At 40.5% G+C, this 25,301-nt stretch overlaps 2 protein-coding genes across 5 annotated transcripts in view; both read right to left on the bottom strand.

The window, feature by feature from the left end:
* Positions 1–3,549: 3,549 nt before the first annotated feature.
* On the bottom strand, positions 3,550–12,822 carry vsnl1b (visinin-like 1b). Its single transcript, XM_014196914.2, has 4 exons — positions 12,504–12,822; positions 9,698–9,864; positions 6,079–6,294; positions 3,550–5,563 (listed from the first exon to the last, which is right to left on the bottom strand). The coding sequence occupies exons 2-4, from the start codon at positions 9,857–9,859 to the stop codon at positions 5,366–5,368; spliced, it is 576 nt and encodes a 191-aa protein (XP_014052389.1). The 5' UTR covers positions 9,860–9,864; positions 12,504–12,822; the 3' UTR covers positions 3,550–5,365.
* A 621-nt stretch (positions 12,823–13,443) lies between these two features.
* The window catches only part of LOC106603366 (Scm polycomb group protein like 4), a 20,957-nt gene continuing 9,099 nt past the window's right edge, over positions 13,444–25,301 (bottom strand). For 2 of the 4 annotated variants that reach the window (XM_014196945.2, XM_045718264.1), the window contains exons 2-8: positions 20,894–21,117; positions 17,804–17,933; positions 17,472–17,672; positions 16,747–16,905; positions 15,985–16,203; positions 15,604–15,749; positions 13,444–14,956 (exon numbers count right to left, since the gene is read on the bottom strand). In XM_014196945.2, coding sequence (XP_014052420.1) covers positions 14,831–14,956; positions 15,604–15,749; positions 15,985–16,203; positions 16,747–16,905; positions 17,472–17,672; positions 17,804–17,933; positions 20,894–21,112 — 1,200 coding nt within the window. In that variant the 5' untranslated portion in view covers positions 21,113–21,117 and the 3' untranslated portion in view covers positions 13,444–14,830. Of the gene's footprint in view, positions 14,957–15,603; positions 15,750–15,984; positions 16,204–16,746; positions 16,906–17,471; positions 17,673–17,803; positions 17,934–20,893; positions 21,118–21,588; positions 21,818–22,175; positions 22,393–25,301 lie in introns of those variants that run through there. The other 2 variants (XM_014196964.2, XM_014196955.2) reach the window with 2 other exon arrangements.

The following is a 25,301-nucleotide window of genomic DNA, read 5'->3' as shown; positions in this document are numbered from 1 at the left end:
ACTGTGGAAGAACTTGACTGGCCTGCACAGAGCCCTGACATCAACCCCATCGAACACCTTTTTGATGAATTAGAACGCAGACTGCGAGCCAGGCCTAATCGCCCAACATCAGTGCTCTTGTGGCTGAATGGAAGCATGTCCCCGCAGCAATGTTCCAACATCTAGTGGAATGCCTTCACAGAAGAGTGGAGGCTGTTATTAAAGCAAAGGGGAGACAAACTCTAAATGAATGCCCATGATTTTGAAATGAGATGTTCCACATACTTCTGATCATGTAGTGTCTATAAACTATAGGCCTAAGGTCGAGACAATAAGAAGACAATGGCAGAATAAATTCAACCACACCTTTGTTTCATCACAAAACCGGAGAGCAACACCTGTCCAGTGAAGTCCACAAAACATATTGCATGTAACAAGCAGTTACATGACCTACAGCATGGTCAAGCAAGTTAACGTTTCCGACATTTTCGGACAACAAAACAACTATTGATTTACAGTGAGGGAAAAAAGTATTTGATCCCCTGCTGATTTTGTACGTTTTCCCACTGACAAAGAAATGATCAGTCTATAATTTTAATGGTAGGTTTATTTGAACAGTGAGAGACAGAATAACAACAAAAGAATCCAGAAAAATGCATGTCAAAAACATTAGAAAATGATTTGCATTTTAATGAGGGAAATAAGTATTTGACCCCTCTGCAAAACATGACTTAGTACTTGGTGGCAAAACCCCCGAGGCTGACGTTTGGCAACTCGAACCTTCAGCTCCCTCCACAGATTTTCTATAGGATTAAGGTCTGGAGACTGGCTAGGCCACTCCAGGACCTTAATGTGCTTCTTCTTGAGCCACTCCTTTGTTGCCTTGGCCGTGTGTTTTGGGTCATTGTCATGCTGGAATACCCATCCACGACCCATTTTCAATGCCCTGGCTGAGGGAAGGAGGTTCTCACCCAAGATTTGATGGTACATGGCCCCGTCCATCGTCCCTTTGATGCGGTGAAGTTGTCCTGTCCCCTTAGCAGAAAAACACCCCCAAAGCATAATGTTTCCACCTCCATGTTCGATGGTGGGGATGGTGTTCTTGGGGTCATAGGCAGCATTCCTCCTCCTCCAAACATGGCGAGTTGAGTTGATGCCAAAGAGCTCCATTTTGGTCTCATCTGACCACAACACTTTCACCCAGTTGTCCTCTGAATCATTCAGATGTTCATTGGCAAACTTCAGACGGGCATGTGTATGTGCTTTCTTGAGCAAGGGGACCTTGCGGGCGCTGCAGGATTTCAGTCCTTCATGGCGTAGTGTGTTACCAATTGTTTTTGATATCCCAGCGGGTCATCAAGACTTGATTAGTAGTGAACTCAGAGTCCTTAGCCCCAGCGGGAGTGTTACAAGCTGCTTGGCGATGGTCTTGTAGCCCATTCCAGCCTTGTGTAGGTCTACAATCTTGTCCCTGACATCCTTGGAGAGCTCTTTGGTCTTGGCCATGGTGGAGAGTTTGGAATCTGATTTTTTGATTGCTTCTGTGGACAGGTGTCTTTTATACAGGTAACAAGCTGAGATTAGGAGCACTCCCTTTAAGAGTGTGCTCCTAATCTCAGCTCGTTAGCTGTATAAAAGACACCTGGGAGCCAGAAATCTTTCTGATTGAGAGGGGGTCAAATACTTATTTCCCTCATTAAAATGCAAATCAATTTATAATATTTTTGACATGCGTTTTTCTGGATTCTTTTGTTGTTATTCTGTCTCTCACTGTTCAAATAAACCTACCATTAAAATTATAGACTGATCATTTCTTTGTCAGTGGGCAAACGTACAAAATCAGCAGAATCAAATACTTTTTTCCCTCACTGTAGAACCACGGAGAGTTACCATGCTGTAGGGTTGTGTGTGTGTGTGTGTGTGTGTGTGTGTGTGTGTGTGTGTGTGTGTGTGTGTGTGTGTGTGTGTGTGTGTGTGTGTGTGTGTGTGTGTGTGTGTGTGTGTGTGTGTGTGTAAGTGTGTGTGTGTGTGTGCTCGCAAGTAGAAAAAACATGTTGACTCACCCCCTAGTCTACATGGCTAAAATGCTTGTTCGCAAGCCTAACTTCCTTTCATGGGCAACGATGTGCCAGGCCAGCTAGTTAACATTAGCCTGACGTTACTACATCTAGCTACATGTTGAACTTCCATCCTCTTAGGCCAAGGGCACAATGTATGAATTTATGGTTGGAATCGCCGTTATAATTATTGGCCATTATGTAGAATTAAGTAAAACCACAAATCCCTATCTCCATCCATGTCTAATTTAGGAAAAGGCAGATTATAGCTAGCTAGCTAGCCACCAGAGGACAACGACACAATGGGATGTAACAATTCAAGTTTTCTGACAATGATGTTTGGCTTCTAATGTGATGTGATTGGTGTGAAGCCAAATCCAAACTGGCCTCCCCCTTCCCTTTTTTTTGGTGCGCCATTCACAGCTGAGTTCACGCAGTTTAGCTCAATGCTGATGCCTAAAATTATCAAGGGAGGCCAAATGCTCGCTGGCTTCCCTTGCATTCAATGTAGGGCAGCAACAATGTCATACTGTTTTTGACCAGACAGCATGGATGGGCTACACATACAGAGAAAGAGGGGCACTGTTTCGTTCGCTTGGACGCTTTCTCCAGTGACATACATTCAGCCTCTTGTGAATTGAAGGGCATTTATGAAACAGAGAGACGAAAGAAAAATAATTTTTGCATGTGTTTTAAGCAGACAATTTTTCAAAAAATGTATTATGTTGGAATTCTTACTGTTACAAAAAAATTATATACAGGGGAGAATGTATAATTAATTTCTTCCCGGTTCGGGACCTCCTATATGTGCGTGCGCTTGCACCAAAAATGTTTAGCGGCCTAATCATAGAACTACATATAGAATCCCTGTTAATTAAATAGGATATCTGTGGGCCTAGTCGTAAAGATTTGTCATTTCACTTTTAAAATGTATTACCTTTTATTGTGGCATAAACACAACCAGTCATGATGCTTTTTTATCTGATTGTCAAACGATCACTACAAAGGGCTCCTTTACTAGGACCTAGTTTGGGAAACCCTGGCCTACACCACCAGTTTTCAAGTGCATCCGCTAATTTTTCTTGCATCTGACATGAAGTAATGATAAAAAGTGGTGTAACAGCCTACAGTTTTCTTCACATTTTGTTTTCATTATTGTGATAGGCTCATGTTTTACCGGTATGGCGTACCCCCATGGCGTACCCCAACTTTATTTTGCTGGGATGCCGTACCGGACCGTACCGCTTTACTTTTATCCCTGGTTATATAACAAATCTTAGCTTAAACAATTGTCATTGGTTGTAATAAATGCAATTACACACATTGGTGGAAAAATAGACAGAAATAGGAAAAAATTGTTAAATCAGAGAATCTTGAAAGGTGAATAATTCACCTCAAACAACAATAAAATGCATCACAAAACGTATACCTTTGGAACCTAACCAATTGTCAAACTTGCTTAATTTCTATGTTGGCGTATTGGTTAATGAATAGCATCACACTTACCAGACCATGCCTTTTGAAAAAGCCCATAGATGTTTTTATTGAGTTTCATTAGTACTACATAAAGAATGTAACTACGTAATTTTGGGTGCAACACATGCCACATGTATAAAAAGAACAAAATAAACAAAATACACAGTCACTTATCTTTTAAATTAGATTTTTCATATTTAGTATAAACATTTACTTGACAAAAATTGTTGCCATGAAGTTTGGATCATCCTGTACAAATAATAGTATAGACAAATAATAATCAATAATGAGCATTCAAGTCTACATTATGCTGTATCCAGAACTATGAATAACGGTGTCAGCTTCCACTAGTATAATAAGTGGAATGTTTGCCAGTACATGCCTGCATAGCTTCGAAATGTTAAATAGGTCTAGTATGTTCAATGAAATGCACATTTTCACGATATCTGCAATCCATATAGGAGTAAATTTGAAACAGAACTATAACTTTTAGTTTCAGAAGCTTTTGTTTTTATCTAGCACTTCTTGCAACTCGTGGAGGGGTTCTGCACCATCACAGACCATTGTAAACTTAGATTGATTAAGAGATTAGAAGATTAAACCTTCAATAAAAAGTTGTTTTATATAAAAGTACCTTTTGTAGGAACGCAGTATGTCCAGTAAACTCTTAAGGCTTTTCGTATCTGGCTTTGGAAATTCACAAGCTCCGGACGCCATGCTTGAAAGCCAAGATTTGTTCAATTTTTGCCGTGCTCTGTGTTACTGTAAACATATTGATATGTGTGATGTTACTTTGTATTGTAAATCGAGTGGGCAAACGTACAGGCTGAGAATTCCAACCAATTTGGAGTTATCATGGTGCTTTATGTATCCAGCAATGCTAAGAGTGATAGGTGGTTGATACCATTGAAGATGGATAAGCATTGGCCTAGTGTTGATTGATGGCAACAGTGCAATAGAATAATATTATAAGGGAAATATAGTATATCATCAGCAGCATATTTATTCACTAGTTGTTCTATAGTGCTGGATTTTAATTCAATACTCAACTTTCAGATACATCTGGACTCTGTGTGAGAGGTTACAAGGGCTCGTATTAGCTATCATTCAAGAACTCGTGTCATATTAATTACACATACGTAATGTTATTAATAATGAGGGCAACATGCTCCCACAGGAGGTTAATAATACAATGGTCTGGTGAATCACTACTGTACATCCCATGCAACAATACCAAACGCTTTTCGGAGGGCTTCTTCTTGAATACCGCTCTTGAGGATGCAAAAATTGAAGAGGTTAGATTATAGAGTCTGAACACATAACACATGCATGCAAAGATTGGAACCTACACAGTTCCAGTCTCTATCTTTCCAAGAGCTCAAGAAGTTTGGATATTATAGAGACGAGTTACAATTATCATAGGAATTATTGTTCATTACCAGTATGTTAAGCATTAGCATTAGCAGCTAGCTGCAGCAGTGGACATGGATCATCTAAATACTTCAAGAACAGAATAATTCAATGTATAGCGCTTCACTGATATACAAGCTAGCCTAAAAGTGAATGGGTAAATGGAGTAGGATTACTTGTGCACAATTCACATTGGCAGGTTAGGTTTGATAAAATATAAATGTGTCATGATATTGTGTAATATAATATATTCAAAATGATTCAGCTATTTCACATTCTCATGCATACAACCACAAGAAGCGAGTCCATTGAAAAATAGTCCAAGCATAATTTTTTTCCTGTGGAAATGGCTGAGAAGAAGAACTTAATGAGACATTAAAACATGTGCTGCCTGTCCGCAGAGTGTGTACACGTCTGGTTTTATACAGATGAGCACCTCCTTCTCACTTCTGCATATCACACTGCAAGAGGAGCACGATGGACGGATCGCTCTTGGCCGCCTCTTTGAACTCATCCAATGAGATTTGGTCGTCGTTGTTCTTATCCATCTTGCTGAAGATCCTGTCCACCCTCTGCTCCGGTGTCAGGCCGTCCTCGTTCATCTTCATCATGATCACAGTGCCCACCATTTTGTATATGGCCTAGAGAGACACAGGGGACAACATGGAGGGATGATAAGTAAGGCAATACCACAGAAAGGAACAGGGGTATAATTAACGAAATACCTATTTTCAGACGGTCTTGGTTAATATGTTAACATGTTCAAAGTTAAATCTCAATACTACTGCAGTTATTTACAAATGTTCCCCACAATATAACACTGTAGTCCTACACATTCTCCTGATTATCGAGCTAAACTTGACCGTCCTCTGTCTCAATGTTTCCTTTCAGTCATGTTTGTCTTTGCAGAATACATTCTAATAACATGCACTGCTGATTACATCAAACTGGATAGATAGCTTTAACAAATGGTATAAACGTCATAGTAACAATCCAGTAGAATTTGTTTTAAACACACAGTATAGGGCTGGTTTCCCGGACACAGATTAAACCTAATAATGGACTAAAAAGCAATTTCAATGGAGGAAATAGCTTTTTAATCCAGAATGTGGCTTAATCTGTGTCTGGGAAACCAGCCATCAATGGGATTCCTTACCTCGATGATCTCCAACATCTCCACCCTGGTGATCTTGCCATCTCCATCCAGGTCGTACATGTTGAAGGCCCAGTTGAGCTTCTGCTCGAAACTGCCACGCGATGTGATAGACAGGGCACAGATGAACTCTCGGAAGTCGATGGTGCCGTCGCTGTTCTTGTCGAAGGTCCTAAAGGCGTGCTGTGCAAACTTTGATGCGTCGCCATACGGGAAGAACTGCAAAGTAGAGTGATTGATTGAGAGACAGCTGTGATATCCAACTATTTATTAATCTCTGTAATGACGTTTAAAAACATGTCTTTAGCTCTATCTAACTTAGATCTCTAACTGAAAGGAACAGCTTCCTTCAGTGTTGTGTATTCATTGATGCCAAGAGAAGCCAGGCTTCCCCAAAAAAGTTCAAAGAAAAATGTAATTAAACAGAAATTATTTTATCTTTTTTCTCTCTGTGTTTCATAATTTTCCTTCAATTCGCAAAAGGTTAATGTATCTCACCGGAGAAAGCATCCTAGTGAGCGAAACAGCGCCCCTCTGTCTCTGTATGTGTAGCCCATCTATCTAATGCTGTCTGGTCAAAAAGAGTATGACATTGTTGCCGCCCATAACATTGGAAGCAAGGGAAGCCAGCGAGCATTTGGCCTCCTTTGATATTTATTTGTATACAATAATTGGCAATCAGCGTTGAGCTAAACTGAGTGAACCCGACTGTGAATGGTCCTGGCACACCAAAAAAAGTGTCAAGCGGAGCCAGTTTGGATTTGGCATCACACAAATCACATCACATCAAAAACGAAACGTCATTGACAGAATTTTTTGAATTGTTGCATCTCGTTGTGTTGTTGTCCTCCAGAGGCTAGCTAAAATTGGCCCTTTCCTAAATTAGCAATGAATTGATATAGGGATTTGGACTTGGTTTTACTTAATTCTCCGTACTGACCAATGATTATAATGACAATTCTGATGCAACCATAAATTCATACATTGTGCCCCTGGCCTGAGAGGATGGAAGTTCAATATGTAGCTAGATGTAGTAGGCTAATGTTACAGTGAGGGAAAAAAATGTTTGATCCCCTGCTGATTTTGTACGTTTGCCCACTGACAAAGAAATGATCAGTCTATAATTTTAATGGTAGGTTTATTTGAACAGTGAGAGACAGAATAACAACAAAAAAATCCAGAAAAACGCATGTCAAAAATGCTATAAATTGATTTGCATTTTAATGAGGGAAATAAGTATTTGACCCCTCTGCAAAACATGACTTAGTACTTGGTGGCAAAACCCTTCTGGCAATCACAGAGGTCAGACGTTTCTTGTAGTTGGCCACCAGGTTTGCACACATCTCAGGAGGGATTTTGTCCCACTCCTCTTTGCAGATCTTCTCCAAGTCATTAAGGTTTCGAGGCTGACGTTTGGCAACTCGAACCTTCAGCTCCCTCCACAGATTTTCTATGGGATTAAGGTCTGGAGACTGGCAAGGCCACTCCAGGACCTTAATGTGCTTCTTCTTGAGCCACTCCTTTGTTGCCTTGGCCGTGTGTTTTGGGTCATTGTCATGCTGGAATACCCATCCACAACCCATTTTCAATGCCCTGGCTGAGGGAAGGAGGTTCCCAAGATTTGACCGTACATGGCCTCGTCCATCGTCCCTTTGATACGGTGAAGTTGTCCTGTCCCCTTAGCAGAAAAACACCCCCAAAGCATAATGTTTCCACCTCCATGTTTGACGGTGGGGATGGTGTTCTTGGGGTCATAGGCAGCATTCCTCCTCCTCCAAACACGGCGAGTTGAGTTGATGCTAAAGAGCTCCATTTTGGTCTCATCTGACCACAACACTTTCACCCAGTTGTCCTCTGAATCATTCAGATGTTCATTGGCAAACTTCAGATGGGCATGTATATGTGTTTTCTTGCGCAGGGGGCTTTCTTATGTGCTTTCTTGCGGGCGCTGCAGGATTTCAGTCCTTCACGGCGTAGTGTGTTACCAATTGTTTTCTTGGTGACTATGGTCCCAGCTGCCTTGAGATCATTGACAAGATCCTCCCGTGTAGTTCTGGGCTGATTCCTCACCGTTCTCATGATCATTGCAACTCCACGAGGTGAGATCTTGCATGGAGCCCCAGGCCGAGGGAGATTGACAGTTCTTTTGTGTTTCCTCCATTTGCGAATAATTTCTCACCAAGCTCACTTCTCACCAAGCTGCTTGGCGATGGTCTTGTAGCCCATTCCAGCCTTGTGTAGGTCTACAATCTTGTCCCTGACATCCTTGGAGAGCTCTTTGTTCTTGGCCATGGTGGAGAGTTTGGAATCTGATTGATTGCTTCTGTGGACAGGTGTCTTTTATACAGGTAACAAGCTGAGATTAGGAGCACTCCCTTTAAGAGTGTGCTCCTAATCTCAGCTCGTTACCTGTATAAAAGACACCTGGGAGCCAGAAATCTTTCCGATTGAGAGGGGGTCAAATACTTATTTCCCTCATTAAAATGCAAATCAATTTATAACATTTTTGACTTGCGTTTTTCTGGATTTTGTTGTTGTTGTTATTCTGTCTCTCACTGTTCAAATATTCCTACCATTAAAATTATAGACTGATAATTTTTTTGTCAGTGGGCAAACGTACAAAATCAGCAGGGGATCAAATACTTTTTTCCCTCACTGTAACTAGTTAGGCAAGAGAGCAAGAATTTTAGCCAGGTAGCCTAGGATAACAAAAACTAAAAGTGTGTACTGTATGACTGAGTCATAGACCGTTCCGACAACATGAAAGAGAGGAGGATGGCATTGGTAGTAGGGTGAGTCAACATGTTTTTTCTACTTATGCACACACAAAAATCAGTACCATGGACAGCCACATGATATTTTGCTTACGTTGATTGGACTAAATTGTTTTGGGAATCTTTTAGTTAGTCACTGTATTAGACCAAGTATAGGTGATTTGATGATGTTGAAATGTTACATTTGAAATGGTGCTGGAATAGTGGAGGCAGCTCCTGTTTTCTCTGTGACTTGCGGTAACTCTATGGTGTTGGTTTAGTAGTCCGAAAATGTTGAAAAGATTAACTTGCTTGACCATGCTATAGGTCATGCAACTGTTTGCTACATGCAATATGCTTTGTGGACTCCACCGGACAGATGTTGTTCTCCTGTTTTGTGACGTAACAAAGGTGTGGTTGAATTTATTCTGACACTCTGTCTTCTTATTGTCTCGGCCTTAGGCCGATATATCATGGTTTTCTAGGTATATGAACTAACAGGTAATAGAGCAAACAAGCCATTTATCACAACACAGGTTGTACTGGCTTGGCTTCCCAGTGATCTTACCCACACACCTCTACTGGCTTCCTTTGAACCATTTACAAGGATTCCATAATACATGGCTCAGAGTGATATAGTTAGAAAATATAATGAACAACAGTGCAGTTCGAATACGAACAGAGAAATCAACCCTGATTCCGCTCTGTTCTAGCTTCACAAAGATTACTTAGAATCACATTATATAATCATGATATCAATAATTTCCCTAGTTAGAAGTTATAACACCATATAAATAATGTCTCCAGCATGTGAAGCAGATGTACCACACCTGATCTGCAGTAAGAGAATGTAGCCAATCACAACACACCTTGACATAGAGCTGTTGGAACTCGTCCAGGTTCAGTCTGCCGCTGGGGCAGTCTTTGAGGAAGCCTTTGTACCATTGCTTGAGCTCGTGTTCGTTAAACTCTGTGCTCTTCACCAGGTCCTCCATCACCTCAGGGGTCAGCTTGCTGTTCTGTTTTCCCATGGTGCCTGTGGTGCAGGAAGCACATGACCAAAGAGACTCAATAACATAAAACATCTCTGAAAACAATGACTGGGAAGGATTTATACTGAATAGAAAGGAAACTCCAGCACATAGGTGATCTTGATGCTTTGCAACATTTAATGGATCCAAGACCTATGTTTCGGTCTCAATAGACCTTCATCAGGGTATTTCTTATACCAACATGTAGTACAATATTACGTAAGGCATTTCTTAATTTTAATCATGGTGATAGAAATAGCCTATCACACATTCAAATGTATGTCGTGCATTATAATGCATTATGCATAACGCATAAGGTGTTATAAATGTGCTTATAATGCGTTATAAAGAGAGGTTTTTCATAGGAAGTGTAACCAACAAGTTTGCTCTCAAATCTGCTTCGTTTCAAACAGTCCCTTTATAAGGAATGAAATGAGTAAAAAAAATAAAAATAGAAAAGACTTTTCATCAATAATGAATTGCTTTGCCTGCCTGATGCCAGTGTTCTATTTGTGTTTTCTAAATCTGTTGGCACCACAGTCTCTGGCCTGACATCACACAGTGCTGGGAAGGAACACTGCAGTCAGCAAGACTCACATCAAGCGTTCGATCATTACCTATCATGTAACAACCTGTCTACGTTTTACCTGTAGCCTATAGTCTCTTGTGACAGACTTTCGCACGCGAGTTTTGGTTCTGGATTCCAAATCTCAAAATGACCAGTAGCCTGATGTTTGGTGTTCGTCCCAAATGTATTGTGTACATTGGTAGTTTATTATATAGGGAATAGGGTGCCATTTGGGACGCATCCTTTTAACTGCAGTTCACGTTTAATAACGTCAAAGTATAAACCTCTAGAGGAATCTATTCATTAATGAAAACGAAGTGAGTGATAATGACATGTCCTCATCAAATAATGGAGTAATTATATGAAGCCAGCAGTGTGTAACCCATAGGGTACATGGGCAATAATAATAATATATTTATTTCATATAGCGCGTTTCATTACATAAGGAATCTCAAAGTCCCTGTAAAAACAAAACAGACATTCATGTTGATCTCGCAAATTCTTGGGCGATGCCTTCCGCAACTTCAGATGATAACACGACGAAGAGTGAGGGAGTCTCTTAGTTAGATAGGACTTGATGCGGTTCTCTTCAGACTTGCAGCATGTTTTGGGCGGAGGGAGGGAGCATCGATGGTGCAGTACTTCATTAATCCTTTAAAGCCATTGACTAGATAATTAATCAACAAGGGAATCAACCCAACTGGTGAGCTGCTCTCTCATAGTGGATCATCATCTTAAATAATAAAAAGTCACAAATCTGACAGCCTGGATTGGCAGTGGCTACTGCTTACATCTGTTCTGCCAATATGTTGACTATGGAAACTATACACGGGCCTTCATACAGTTGCCTTATATGCTAAAATGTTATCCTGTCCTAGAAAACATAATACAATTTACTCAAAGACTAATTGTAAATTGACAGTTGTGGGAGATCATGATAACTGGAACAACCATAATATTATAAAAGCTGTCGATGGCCTGAGGTTTAGGCTATGCAGTAGGCATACCTTGTGATGGAGTCATTGACAGCAAGCACCGTGCTTGAACCAACAACCATGTAGCAGTGCACTTTCTATGCCAAAAAGGTGCAGACCTCTTTGCAGAGGCCATGCATGCCCCATAGAGGCACATTACACAATACACAGGCACACTACATTGACATGGGCTTGGCCTATTTGCACTGTACGTTGCATACCCAACATTTGGCGCAAAGGATATTTTTCATTCAAAAATGACATATATTTAGATGATGCTACCAAAAGGCTTGTGTTGAAATTATTTGGATCGTACATAACATCAAATGAGCCTAAGGCATGGAATGACCTTGAGGAGGAACATTTTGCTTGAAGATGAGAAAAGAGATCAGAGGGAAGGTGAAAATGGGTTTGGCTCCTGCGGTTTCAAGGCTTAATATTCTAGTCCCTTAGATTACAGTCGTTACAAATATAACAATGTATAGTTGTCCACATCACATGTACGCGCAACACTAACGTCATGTGGAGAAAAATATGGAATTGAATTGCAGATAGAACATGTCGTTTCAGATATCCAGTTCATGGTATAAGCCTGCTCGGACATAGAGGGGGGTATGCAAGTGCATTCCGATAGAAACGACGCAGTGGTGTGGGAATTAAACCTGCTTAGTGATAACCCGCCCGAAATCACACCACTCACTCATGTCATTTTTCACCATGCGCACCATCTAAAAATGATAAAAACGTCAAAAATTGACTATCAGCCAATCAAATGACATCTGGTCATCCTCGTGAAATGTGAATAAACCAACGGAAAAAACATGATATGAATATTATTTTCGAAATATAATTAGTTAAGCATGTTTTTATATCTCTAAACGTTATGCAAATGTTAATGATGGATGCACAGATCCACCAAATAAAACGCCAAACCTCTCCCCAAATCTCATTCATTGAAACGTGTCTATAAGGGCAGGAAAACCCCCAATTATGTGATACATCGTGAATGGAAATTATTATATCTCTAGACAATAATCTCAAACTATTTAAATACATGCCATGCCAACATAAAAACGACATTCTGCAGACACATGCTTCTTACCTTATTATACAATTTTTGGAGATGCTATTGCTAATGGTCGTCTGCACTGTCGTGTATTTTGAGACAGTAAAAAACCTCCCGATGATCAAGAGTGCCCAAATGGGAATATACCCTAAAATTGGCCTCTTCAAGACGCAGAGAGAAAAATAACGGGTTCCCGTGCTATTCCAGATGAGACAGGCGCAGGCAGGCAGCAGCGGCAGTAGGGACCGATCCCTCGCTAGTCTTTGGTAATGCGACTGTAGACATACGGCGTCACCCGTGTGCATCACAAATTGATCTTATGTTGACTGTTGTCTCTGTGCATTGCTCCAACTGCTTGGTTTTATATTTGCGTTGATAAAAGAAGTATAGGCCTATCTATGACTTATAAGTCGTGTTCCCTTTTAGCACAAATAATTACATTTATTGGATAGGTAGGTGTATGGATAAATTATGATTGAGGTGACTAAAACCAGTCAATAAGCACATCCAGCATAATTAAATATGTATTTTACCTGGGGGATTTTATTTTGTTTTGTTGAAGGGCTATGCATCATAATGGCATATTCAGTAAATAGTTACACTTTAACAGTTATATTCAGTCAGAATATACCACTTACATGCCCCTGCAAAGCCTACTGCAGTAAGGCATGTTGCCCTATTCTACATTTGCAACGGTTTCTGCATGTAGCCTATGTAGCCTAACTTCCAATGCAAACATGGCTGTAAAAAAGGATAGGCTATATATACTGTATGACTAATTCAAATATACTGAAGTAGCCTGTAATAAATAATGTTGCATCAGGAGGAAGCAGAACTATTTGAATTAACATATGATTGTGTCACCATGTGGACACATTTGGTAACGTTTAATTATTATTTTTACCTGAATCCTAAGCTTCATTTCATTCTGTAAGTTGGTTGATATCACAAAGAAAGATGCTCCTCAAACCATAACTTGTTTCCTTAATATTTTCTTAATTTAATACTTAGGATACACAGCCAGGTTATATACACACATTGAGTGTTTTCCATTTAAAACTCACAACACAAAAGCAAACATGAGATATTCAATACATTGAGAATTTCTTTAGCACCAGTACAAATAAACTCATCCATACATTGGTTATTCTCTGACTTACAGTATATCTTTCCAATATGATTTTCAAAATAAAAGACATCGTCCCAGCTTGATTTGACTTGGCATGGCTAACATGTAATCATATACAGCAGCATTCACATACACTGGTTACTAAAATGTACACATACTGCCAAACTGGCACAGACAAGCAATGCTATATGGCCTCATAACCCAATATTGTAGGTCCTTAGACATTTTTCCCGGTGAGTGTTGTCATCCCTTATGCTCTCCAACTCTGTTTCAAGAATGATAACGTAGTAAAACATTTATATAGTAAATACTCACACAATCAAGTTTCAATGAATTTGTGAGGTGTCTGGCGAAGATAATTATTTGACAATCTGGTATATTCAACTAGAAATGGCTCATTGTCATGTATTTGAGCATAAACATGTTTTTTTTGTTGACAATTTTATCAAAATAATATGTAAAACAATATGCAAAGGCATTTGTATTTCTGCACTGAGTTTAGTTTACATTATTTGGTGTAAAAAACAAAACAGTTTAAAAATGTTTAACATGGGCTTAAATTCCTGTTTCTAATCACATGCTTCACAATATGAGTTTACATTGATGTGTATAGAACTTGCAAAACCATATGTGGAACTGTGTCTGTAGCCTATGACACATTCAAATCACTTTTGTGAGGGTATATGGGACCATTTTTATGTTTTTATCACACATTTGTGGGGCCGTAACAAAGTTTTTAGAAGACCAAGTATAAATAATAGTTTATCTAAAATAATTCACACTTCTCAACAGATCATAAATGTGACTTGCTATATGCTTTGGGCACATAGGTACATTAATAAACTCATTTATGGGACAACTGTATCCTCGAAGTAGTATAGTCTACTTTTCCCAATATTGTCTGTCAGTGTATCAGTTATGCATTCCAGAATTTGCATATTGTGTCATCTGTATAAACCAAAAAGTTATTTCAACATAAAAACTAGAATATCCCAAAACATTGTATTCTGTCAGAATATTTTTTTTTCTTTAGCTACATAACATCTGAAAAGGCTAAATAATTAGAAAAAAATATAGCATCCCAAATGGCACCCTATTTCCTATATAGTGTACTACTTTTGACCAGGACCCTTAGTGCTCTGGTCAAAAGTAGTGCACTATATAAAGGTGCCATTTGGGAGGCATCCACAAAGTTGGGTCCCACAGATTGATGGAGTGAAAAAAATGTTCAGATTCAGAACTTGTTTTGTTTTAGTTTGTCGATGTGATAGCAGAGCTTCAGGGCTGGCCCCAGCTTCAGTCCTAGGTACTTCATGATCATCTCACTCTTTAGAAGTAACAACGCGTTGCCGTCTATCTCCTGTGGGAAAGAAAGTCAGGTTAAATCTCCACAAGTAAACTAATCATACACGTGTATCAGTGTTGTTTACTGAATTGACTGAATTGTAATGGAAGTGACCCAAATCCTGGTTAGTATTTCACAAAACATCACATCCAGATATAATCCGATCACTGTTGCAGATCCATCCACTGGACACAGACGTCAGTTCAACATCTAGTTTTGATTTACATTTGGTTAAGCTGTCAACTAATGTGAATTCAACGTGAAATCAACCAAAAAAAGTCACCATGTCATTGGATTTAGGTTGCAAGTTGGTAGCATTTTTTTTTAGTCCCTTACATTGATGACTTTTTGCTAATCCAAACAGTTTTCCACGTTGATTTAATGTTAGCAAAATTTTTTTGCAGTTGTTGAAATGACGTGGAAACAATGTTTATTCAACCAGGTTTTGCCCAGTGGGCAGGCCTCAATCTCAATGACATTTTCTGTGATTCCTCTCACCCTGTCTCCTTGCCTCCTTCTAAACTATATTGGAGGAGAAGGTCCAAGGTTCCTCTGTTCCTCTCCCCTGACCTTCTCATCCAAGGCGTTTTGAGAAGGTGAGGAGAGAGGATGCAAGGTATCAAAATATTAGTTCATTAAGAGTGAGCCCAGGGGTAGCCTACATGCTTCCTGAATATGTCCACATGAGGGCCCAGGGACTGGGGGTCAGCATCTCTGATGAACCACACCACGTCCTCTACACTCCAGGTGGAAGGGTCCTTACTAGGGGGCACCTTGGACTCCTGGGAGTCCTGAGATGGATTGTACGCTGGATGAGAAAAGAGAAAGACAGGTACAGAATAAAGATTTCACTACTGGTCAATTTTACCTGGTTAGGGCATTGTGATTATCGCAAGAAACAAACTTTCCCAAAATTCCCAGGTTTTCCAGAAAACCCAGTTGGAAGATCGCCAGAATCAGAAGGGAATAAGCAGGAAAACCTGGTAATTTTGGGAAAGTTAACAGAATTTTGCAACCCTAGTCTCCACTCTCCAGTCTCTTACCTATCCTGTTACCTTCCAGGAAAGTATTTGGACTAGACGTCTGTCTACACATGCCCATGGGGGAGGAGCTGTTGGGGAATTGCTGCGAGGAGCGAAACCCATAGGACGGTTTGGATGAGTAGGAGGAGCTTATGGCACTAAAGGCGGAGTCACCTGGGTCCATTGAGTAGCGTTTGTCTGACGGGTCCAGAAGGTACTCCTCTGGCATGGAGGTTTCAGCTGTGAAATGAATGGAAAGAGATGACATAAGTAAAAAATATTTGCAATACTTTGAATCACTTTTGGATAGAAGCTGAAGTCTTTGAAATATGTATTTGAAATGCCGTTCTGTGCTTTAATTGTCCAATCCGAAGCAACAAACGCACATGTTTGGGGAATTGAGCCTAGGATATTTCTGGGGGACATGGGAGTGTTCTAGGTAGTCTTCTGGCATGGAGGTCTCAGCTGTTTGGGTAGGAATACAGGGATTTTGATAATGGATTACTAGGGATTACACAAGTAAAACACCAAATGATGTGTATTTCACAAATTGTCATTCTGTGCCTCCATGTGCAATCTGAAGCAATATAGTACAATATTTGGGGAACTAAGCCCACAATATTTCAGAGGGACATTTTTTCAGAGGCTCTTGTTAAATTACGGGAGTGTGTTTTCTAAGAAGTAATGTACAATGCATCATATCTGCACTCCTGCCTACATAATTGCCCCTTGTAAGATAAATCAAGTATTTTGAATTTAATTGAATAAAGGACAGTACATTACCCTCTGATTGGTAGGAGGCATTATGCTGGGTGATTGGTTGGTCACTGAAGAGGTTTTCACAGTGCAAGCTGCGACAGAGCTTCTTGAGGAAGCGTAGCACGTAGCCAACGCTGTTGACCACAGGCAGACTCAGAAGGTGCTGCTTCCCATCGAAGGTGGCTGGAAATCAAAAGGAACACTTGATTAACCTAGAAACTTTGTTGATTTCCTATTGTAGTAAAGCTTGTTGCTGTTAACCTTGCCCTAGGCGACACATCTCTACTGCCATGTCTCAAAGCAACAATCTCAAAGCAACAAATGTCACCCTATTCTAGAGCCTTATGGGCCCTGGTCAAAAGTATTGCTCTCTACACTGAGTATACAAAACATTAAGGGCTCCTGCTCTTTCCATGACATAGACTGACCAGGTGAATCCTGGTGAAAGCTTTGCTCCCTTATTGATGTCACATGTTAAATCCACTTCAATCAGTGAAGACGAAGGGAATGAGACAGGTTAAAGAAGGATTTTTAAGCCTTGAGACAATTGAGACATGGATTGTTTATGTGTGCCATTCAGAGGGTGAATGGACATGAGAAAGGAAGGATACCTCATTGTTATTACATTATCAAATGAGTGTATGTCAATTTCTGTTATTTCCCCATGGGCAATTTCTACTAATGAAATAAATGAATATAAAACAGAAATCTCAGTTACACTACATACAATCTGTGGGTTTATGTTATACCTGATATTTTCTCTCCTCCATAGCCCTGTGTGAGGAGAGTGAACACAGCTTTCTGCTGGAAGGCACTGTCGATGCACCCCTGGACAGCCTGCTGCAGCACCACGGAAGGCCTGTCAGGCCCAAAATGATCTGGGAGCTGCTGCAGCTTCTTCCTATCCAGGTTAGGACCCATGTTGGCCTGCTTGTTGATGTAGATACACACTGCAGGGAACACAACGAGAGAGAGAGAGAGAGAGAGAGAGAGAGAGAGAGAGACCCATGTTGCCCTGCTTGTTTATGTAGATAAACACTGCAGGGAACACAATAGGAGAGATCGAAAAGGCGTGGCCTACCTGTGAGAACCTGGGGCGTGGCAGAGTGGGGGATGGTCGCAGCATCCTGGGGGATGGAGCTCATGTCTGGTTCTGGGGTGCTGCTGGGAGGAGAGATGGCCAGGGGAGTCATCACCATCCTGGGCTTCAGCTGCAGGGAGACACAAGGGTAGGATCTCAGTATCTACAGGGTTATTTGTACACAGTTTAAATGGATCACTTGTAAATAATGGCATTTTATTCCAGTTTTAGGTAGCAACAATAGTCTAAAATTATTCTGTATGGCTCAGTTGGTAGAGCATGTTGCTTCCACAGCAGGGTTGTGGGTTCGATTCCCGGGGCCACCCATACATAAAATGTATGCACACATGACTAAGTAGCTTTGGATAAAAGGTCTTCTAAATGGCATATATTATTATTATTAGTAGTAGTACTATTATTATTAAAATATTATGGTTTGCAACTCAACAGCAATCTCCACATTAATATACAGTCCCAGTCAAAAGTTTGGACACACCTACTATTCAAGGGTTTTTCTTTATTTGGACTATTTTCTACAAATCAAAATATATTTTATATTTGAGATTCTTCAAATTAGCCACCCTTTGCCTTGATGACAGCTTTGCACACTCTTGGCATTCTCTCAACCAGCTTCATAAGGAATGCTTTTCCAATAGTCTTGAAGGAGTTTCAGCATATGCTTAGCACTTGTTGGCTGCTTTTCCTTCACTCTGCGGTCCAACTCATCCCAAACCATCTCAATTGGGTTGAGGTCGGGTGATTGTGGAGGCCAGGTCTTCTGATGCAGCACTCCATCACACTCCTTGGTCAAATAGCCCTCACACAGCCTGGATGTGTGTTTTGGGTCATTGTCATGTTGAAAAACAAATAAAAGCACAAACCAGATGGGATGGTGTATTGCTGCGGAATTCTGTGGTAGCCATGCTGGTTAAGTGTGCCTTAAATTCTAAATAAATCACCAACAGTGTCACCAGCAAAGCACCCCCACACCATCACACCTCCTCCTCCATGCTTCACGGTGGGAACTACACATGCAGAGATCATCCGTTCACCTACTCTGCGTCTCAAAAATTAAACAGCGGTTGGAACCAAAAATCTTACATTTGGACTCATCAGACCAAAGGACAGATTTCCATTGCTCATGTTTCTTGGCCCAAGCAAGTCTCTTCTTCTTATTGGTGTCCTTTAGTAGTGGTTTCTTTGCAGCAAATCGACCACGAATGCCTGATTTACACAGTCTCCTCTGAACAGTTGATGTTGAGATGTGTCTGTTACTTGAACTCTGTGAGGCATGTATTTGGGGTGCAATCTGAGGTGCAGTTAACTCTAATGAACTTAACCTCTGCAGCAGAGGTAACTCTGGGTCCTCCTTTCCTGTGGCGGTCCTCATGAGAGCCAGTTCAATCATAGCGCTTGATGGTTTTTGCGACTGCACTTGAAGAAACTTTCAAAGTTCTTGACATTTTCCTGATTGACTGACTTTCATGTCTTAAAGTAATGATGGGCTGTCGTTTCTCTTTGCTTATTTGAGCTGTTCTAGCCAAAATATGGACTTGGGTTTTTTACCAAATAGAGCTATCTTCTGTATACCATCCTTACTTTGTCACAACACAACTGATTGGCTCAAACACATTAAGCAGGAAACAAATTCCACAAATGAACTTTTAACAAGGCCCACCTGTTAATTGAAATGCATTACAGGTGACTACCTCATGAAGCTGGTTGAGAGAATGCCACGAGTGTGCAAAGCTGTCAAGGCAAGGGGTGGCTACTTTGAACCATCTGTATTATAAAATATATTTTGATTTGTTTAAAACGTTTTTGGTTACTACATCAATCCATATGTGTTATTTCATAGTTTTGATGTCTTCATTATTATTCCACAATGTAGAACAAATAAATAAAAAAAATTGAATGAGTAGGTGTGTTCAAACATTTGACTGGTATTGTATTTGTACAGCAATTTGTACACAAAACAAAAATATAAACGCAACATGTAGTGTTGGTTCCATGTTTCATGAGCTGAAATAAAATATCCAACAAAAAGCTTATTTCTCTCAAATTTAGTGCACAAATTTGTTTACATCCCTGTTAGTAAGCATTTATCCTTTGCCAAGATAATCTATCCACCAGACAGGTGTGGCATACCAAGAAGCTGATTAAACAGCATGCTCATTACACAGGTGCACCTTGTGCTGGGGTCAATAAAAGGCCACTCTAAAATGTGCCGTTTTGTCACACAACACAATGCCATAGATATCTCTAGTTTTGAGGGAGAGTGCAATTGGCATGCTGACTGTAGAAATGTCCACCAGAGCTGTTGTCAGAGGAATTTAATGGTAATTTCTCTACCATAAGCCGCCTCCAACATCGTTTTAGAGAATTTGGCACTATGTCGAGCCAGCCTCACAACCGCAGACCAAGGGTATGGCGTCGTGTGGGTGAGCAGTTTGCTGATGTCAACGTTGTGAACAGAGTGCCCCATGGTGGCGGTGGGGTTATGGTATGGGCAGGCATAAGCTACAGACAACGAACACAATTGCATTTTATCGATGGCAATTTGAATGCACAAAAATACATTGACAAGTTCCTGAGGCCCATTGTGAGGCCCATTTTTTTTTTAAAGGTTTCTGTGACCAACAGATGCATATCTGTATTCCCAGTCAAGTGAAATCCATAGATTAGGGCCTAATTTATTTATTTCAATTGACTGATTTCCTCATATGAACTGTAACATCTTTGAAATTGTTGCATGTTGCGTTTCTATTTTTGTTCAGTGTAAATAAAATCACTTTTTACTTAATAATTCATAATATTCCCTATTCTTATTGCGACACTCACCAATCATTTTAACAATGCAGACATTTTGCTAGGCATATACAGTGGCCAATCAGAACACTATTCAATTAAACAAACCTATGTTAAGCCTTTTTCCAAAAATATGACTCCCACTAAATATAAATGAAACTGGGTCTGTCTTGCTACTACATCATATGCATATTTAAACATCCTGCATCCCCACTGCCACCCCCCCATCCCATCCCATACACTCCTCTTCTTCTCCCCTCCCATCCCATCCCTGACACTGACCTTGAAGCCAGGCTTTCTCCCCCTCTTCTTGGGAACTTTGAGTGGAGGAAGGGAATCTGGGTAGTGGGTTGGAAAATCCATCTTGCGATGAAGTGGGGGTCTCCCTCTCTTCCTGCCGGGAATCTTTCCTGGCTGGCTGGGGAGGAAGGAAGGAGACACTGCAGGCGACTGCATTTCACTGTTGTTGTCTGCTTTCTGTGCTGCTGTAAGTACACTCATTGGAGCTGCAGGGAGACATACAGGAAGGAGGGAAACACAAAGGGAGATACAATAATAATAATTTAAGACTGCATGGCTTGTAATCTAAACCAGTTAGTGCACACGTCATACATCAACATTGTTCTTTCATAGAATGGATCATCTCTTCACATATAACAAACATACACATGCTACATAAGAATGTATTTAAATTGTGCCTCCATATTCCAGCTACTGAGGCTGATGTGGAAAAAGATGCTGTCACATAACATTAACCACAACAACAGTAAACAGAAGAGCCTGCAAGACATTCTGCTGCAGGGCACTAATGCAGCCAGCTACAGAAAATTGAGTTGAACACTAAAAAACAGACAACACAAACGGCAACCATGCATAAAGCAAGCTCCTCCTGATGGAATAGATCTACCATCCAGTCCATCCTATCCTCATTGTGAGCCCCAACATTCTGGCTGCTTGTCTACCAGCGCTTCCGTTACCTGATCTCCTCTGATCTAGAACGCTTGAGAAGCAAGCTCTTCCCTTCTTAGATCCCTGTTAGAGTCCAGATTAGCAGGAGAAGGTTCTAAGCACAGCACACTCCCTCAGCAGGCTGTGAAAGCCATTTTGCCTCTAGCTGCTGTACTGTACGTGTTTCTCTCTGCTCCTTTCGTCTCTGCTGCTGCTACTGCTGCACGGCACACAGGCTGGCTGCAGACATCTCATTACACTAATGCATTCAGCAGTGGCAGAGGGAGGGAGGGAGGGAGGGAGGGAGGGAGGGAGGGAGGGAGGGAGGGAGGGAGGAATTGATTTCACCATGTCTACACGGCTATGAATTACCATTACGATGACAGTGCTCACCCTAATCTTAAAAAAGCAGCAGCCTCAAGTGCCAGCCTACTGATGAAAAAAGAAAATACATACATGTCCCATATATACAACACAGAAGGCTATGCACACAGGCACCGCTAAATTATTATAGTGGTCAGAATATAGCAGTAGCATGCAGCATGCTTCATCCTTCCTTCATGCAGACAAAGACAATGAAAAATAGGAAGAGAAGACATAGCCAATATGCACACACCATCAGAAAGAATGAGGAGTGGAGAGTATATCCCTTTTCAGTTGATCTCCTACTGAATCCCCCTCTGTCCTGTCTGTGTCTTTGAGTGTATTTGCCTGCTTCGAAATCTCTTGAACCGCAACGCAGAGTGGAATCTCCAAGCAAGGCAGATTCCACTGTAATGTGTGTGTGTGTGTGTGTGTGTGTGTGTGTGTATCTGCCAGAAACGGTCTGCTGTTGTCATGGCAACAAGCCTGTAACACCATGGTGGCTGTGTCTCCCATGTTTTGCCGCTTGAGTCAGGCTCCCTCAAAACTGGGAGGATGAATAATGAGTACAGAAGACATCCTCAAATCAACTGCTAACTACAATAGGAAATGAATTAGAAAGTATTGAGTGTGTGCATATACTACCGGTCCAAAGTTTGGACACGCCTACTCATTCAAGGGATTTCCTTAATTTTTACTATTTTCTACATTGTAGAATAATAGTGAAGACATCAAAACTATGAAATAACACATATGGAATCATGTAGTAACCAAAAAAAAGTCTAAATATATTTTATATTTGAGATTCTTCAAATAGCCACCCTTTGCCTTGGTGACAGCTTTGCACACTCTTGGCATGTGGTAATATTTTCCCATCCTAGATTTTTTTTTTTTTACTATAGTAAGTGTCTCTCCAGCTGAATTAAAAAATGAAAAAAAATCTATTTGTATTATCTTTTATCGATTTAATCAAAAACTATACATCGTACTCCACAGTATGTCAAAGTGTAGTTCAAAGTGTAGGTCTAGGTCTTGTACTTCCAATGAGTGATATTATACGGCTCTACAGTGGATGGTTAGTGGTGTTACGTTTGTTTGTAACCAAGTGGGATATTACCACATATGGGAAAAATCCATTTGGACGGCCCTCCAACTGGTAATTACTAGTTAAATCAGCCATGAATCCCCTTGTGACACAGGGAATGGAAGCTTGTGGTGTGCAACAAGGAGGGGCAATTGAATGCAAGATTCACAAAAACAAATGAAATTGTTAAAATAATTCTAGCCTGTCTATCTATGGGTAGGTAACAGGGTTGATGTGTTACGCTCATTTTCACCACAAAACACCAGAAAATGGCCAAAGTAGAACCAGCTCACCTACTTTTACACTATGATTTGACTATTAGATGTTCAATGTTTCTAGAAATGTACCATATTAAAACATGAGTTCAGTTCACGTAACAGGGTTGACCTTGAAATTATAGACAGACGTAAATTAATCACTAGTCACATAAAATAAATATTAACCTTCATAAATTACTAAAAATGCACTTTAGCAAGTCTTCATTCATATTGACAATTAGATTTATTGAATTCTCCATGTTGACTATACCAAAGGGCAGTTCATTTCATATTAAAAATTTGTAAAAATGTCTACTTAACATATCAAAGGGCACTCATTTTGTGGAACGACCCAGTTCTGGCCGTTGGAATGCTCTCGTCAAGTCCAGACTGCCTCTGCCTACCCAAGGACGTCAGAGGACAAAAATCAGTTAACCACCTAACCGAGGAACTCAATTTAACCTTGCGCAATACCCTAGATGCAGTTGCACCCCTAAAAACTAAAAACATCTGTCATAAGAAACTAGCTCCCTGGTATACAGAAAATACACGAGCTCTGAAGCAAGCTTCCAGAAAATTTGAACGGAAATGGCGCCACACCAAACTGGAAGTCTTCCGACTAGCTTGGAAAGACAGTACCGTGCAGTATCGAAGAGCCCTCACTGCTGCTCGATCATCCTATTTTTCCAACTTAATTGAGGAAAATAAGAACAATCCGAAATTTATTTTTGATACTGTCGCAAAGCTAACTAAAAAGCAGCCTTCGCAAATGGAGGATGGCTTTCACTTCAGCAGTAATAAATTTATGAACTTCTTTGAGGAAAAGATCATGATCATTAGAAAGCAAATTACAGCTCCATTGTCCTGAGTCTACACAACTCTGCCAGGACCTAGGATCAAGGGAGATACTAAAGTGTTTTAGTACTATATCTCGACACAATGATGAAAATAATCATGGCCTCCAAACCCTCAAGCTGCATACTGGACCCTATTCCAACTAAACTACTGAAAGAGCTGCTTCCTGTGCTTGGCCCTCCTATGTTGAACATAATAAACGGCTCTCTATCCACCGGATGTGTACCAAGCTCACTAAAAGTGGCAGTAATAAAGCCTCTCTTGAAAAAGCCGAATCTTGATCCAGAAATTATAAAAAACTATCGGCCTATATCGAATCTTCCATTCCTCTCAAAAATTTTAGAAAAAGCTGTTGCACAGCAACTCACTGCCTTCCTGAAGACAAACAATGTATACGAAACGCTTCAGTCTGGTTTTAGACCCCATCATAGCACTGAGACTGCACTTGTGAAGGTGGTAAATGACCTTTTAATGACGTCAGACCGAGGCTCTGCATCTGTCCTCGTGCTCCTAGATCTTAGTGCCGCTTTTGATACCATCGATCACCACATTCTTTTGGAGAGATTGGAAATCCAAATTGGTCTACATGGACAAGTTCTGGCCTGGTTTAGATCTTATCTGTCGGAAAGATATCAGTTTGTCTCTGTGAATGGTTTGTCCTCTGACAAATCAATTGTAAATTTCGATGTTCCTCAAGGTTCCGTTTTAGGACCACTATTGTTTTCACTATATATTTTACCTCTTGGGGATGTCATTCGAAAACATAATGTTAAATTTCACTGCTATGCGGACGACACACAGCTGTACATTTCAATGAAACATGGTGAAGCCCCAAAATTTCCCTCGCTAGAAGCCTGTGTTTCAGACATAAAGAAGTGGATGGCTGCAAACTTTCTACTTTTAAACTCGGACAAAACAGAGATGCTTGTTCTAGGTCCCAAGAAACAAAGAGATCTTCTGTTGAATCTGACAATTAATCTGGATGGTTGTACAGTCATCTCAAATAAAACTGTGAAGGACCTCGGCGCTACTCTGGACCCTGATCTCTCTTTTGAAGAACATATCAAGACTGTTTCAAGGACAGATTTTTTCCATTTACGTAACATTGCAAAAATCAGAAACTTTCTGTCCAAAAATGACGCAGAAAAATTAATCCATGCTTTTGTTACTTCTAGGCTGGACT

The sequence above is a fragment of the Salmo salar genome, chromosome ssa01 (genome assembly GCF_905237065.1).
Source record: "Salmo salar chromosome ssa01, Ssal_v3.1, whole genome shotgun sequence".
Classification (NCBI taxonomy): domain Eukaryota; kingdom Metazoa; phylum Chordata; class Actinopteri; order Salmoniformes; family Salmonidae; genus Salmo; species Salmo salar.
The sequence above is the reverse complement of the archived record's forward strand: the minus strand, read 5'-3'. Positions and strand labels throughout refer to the sequence as shown.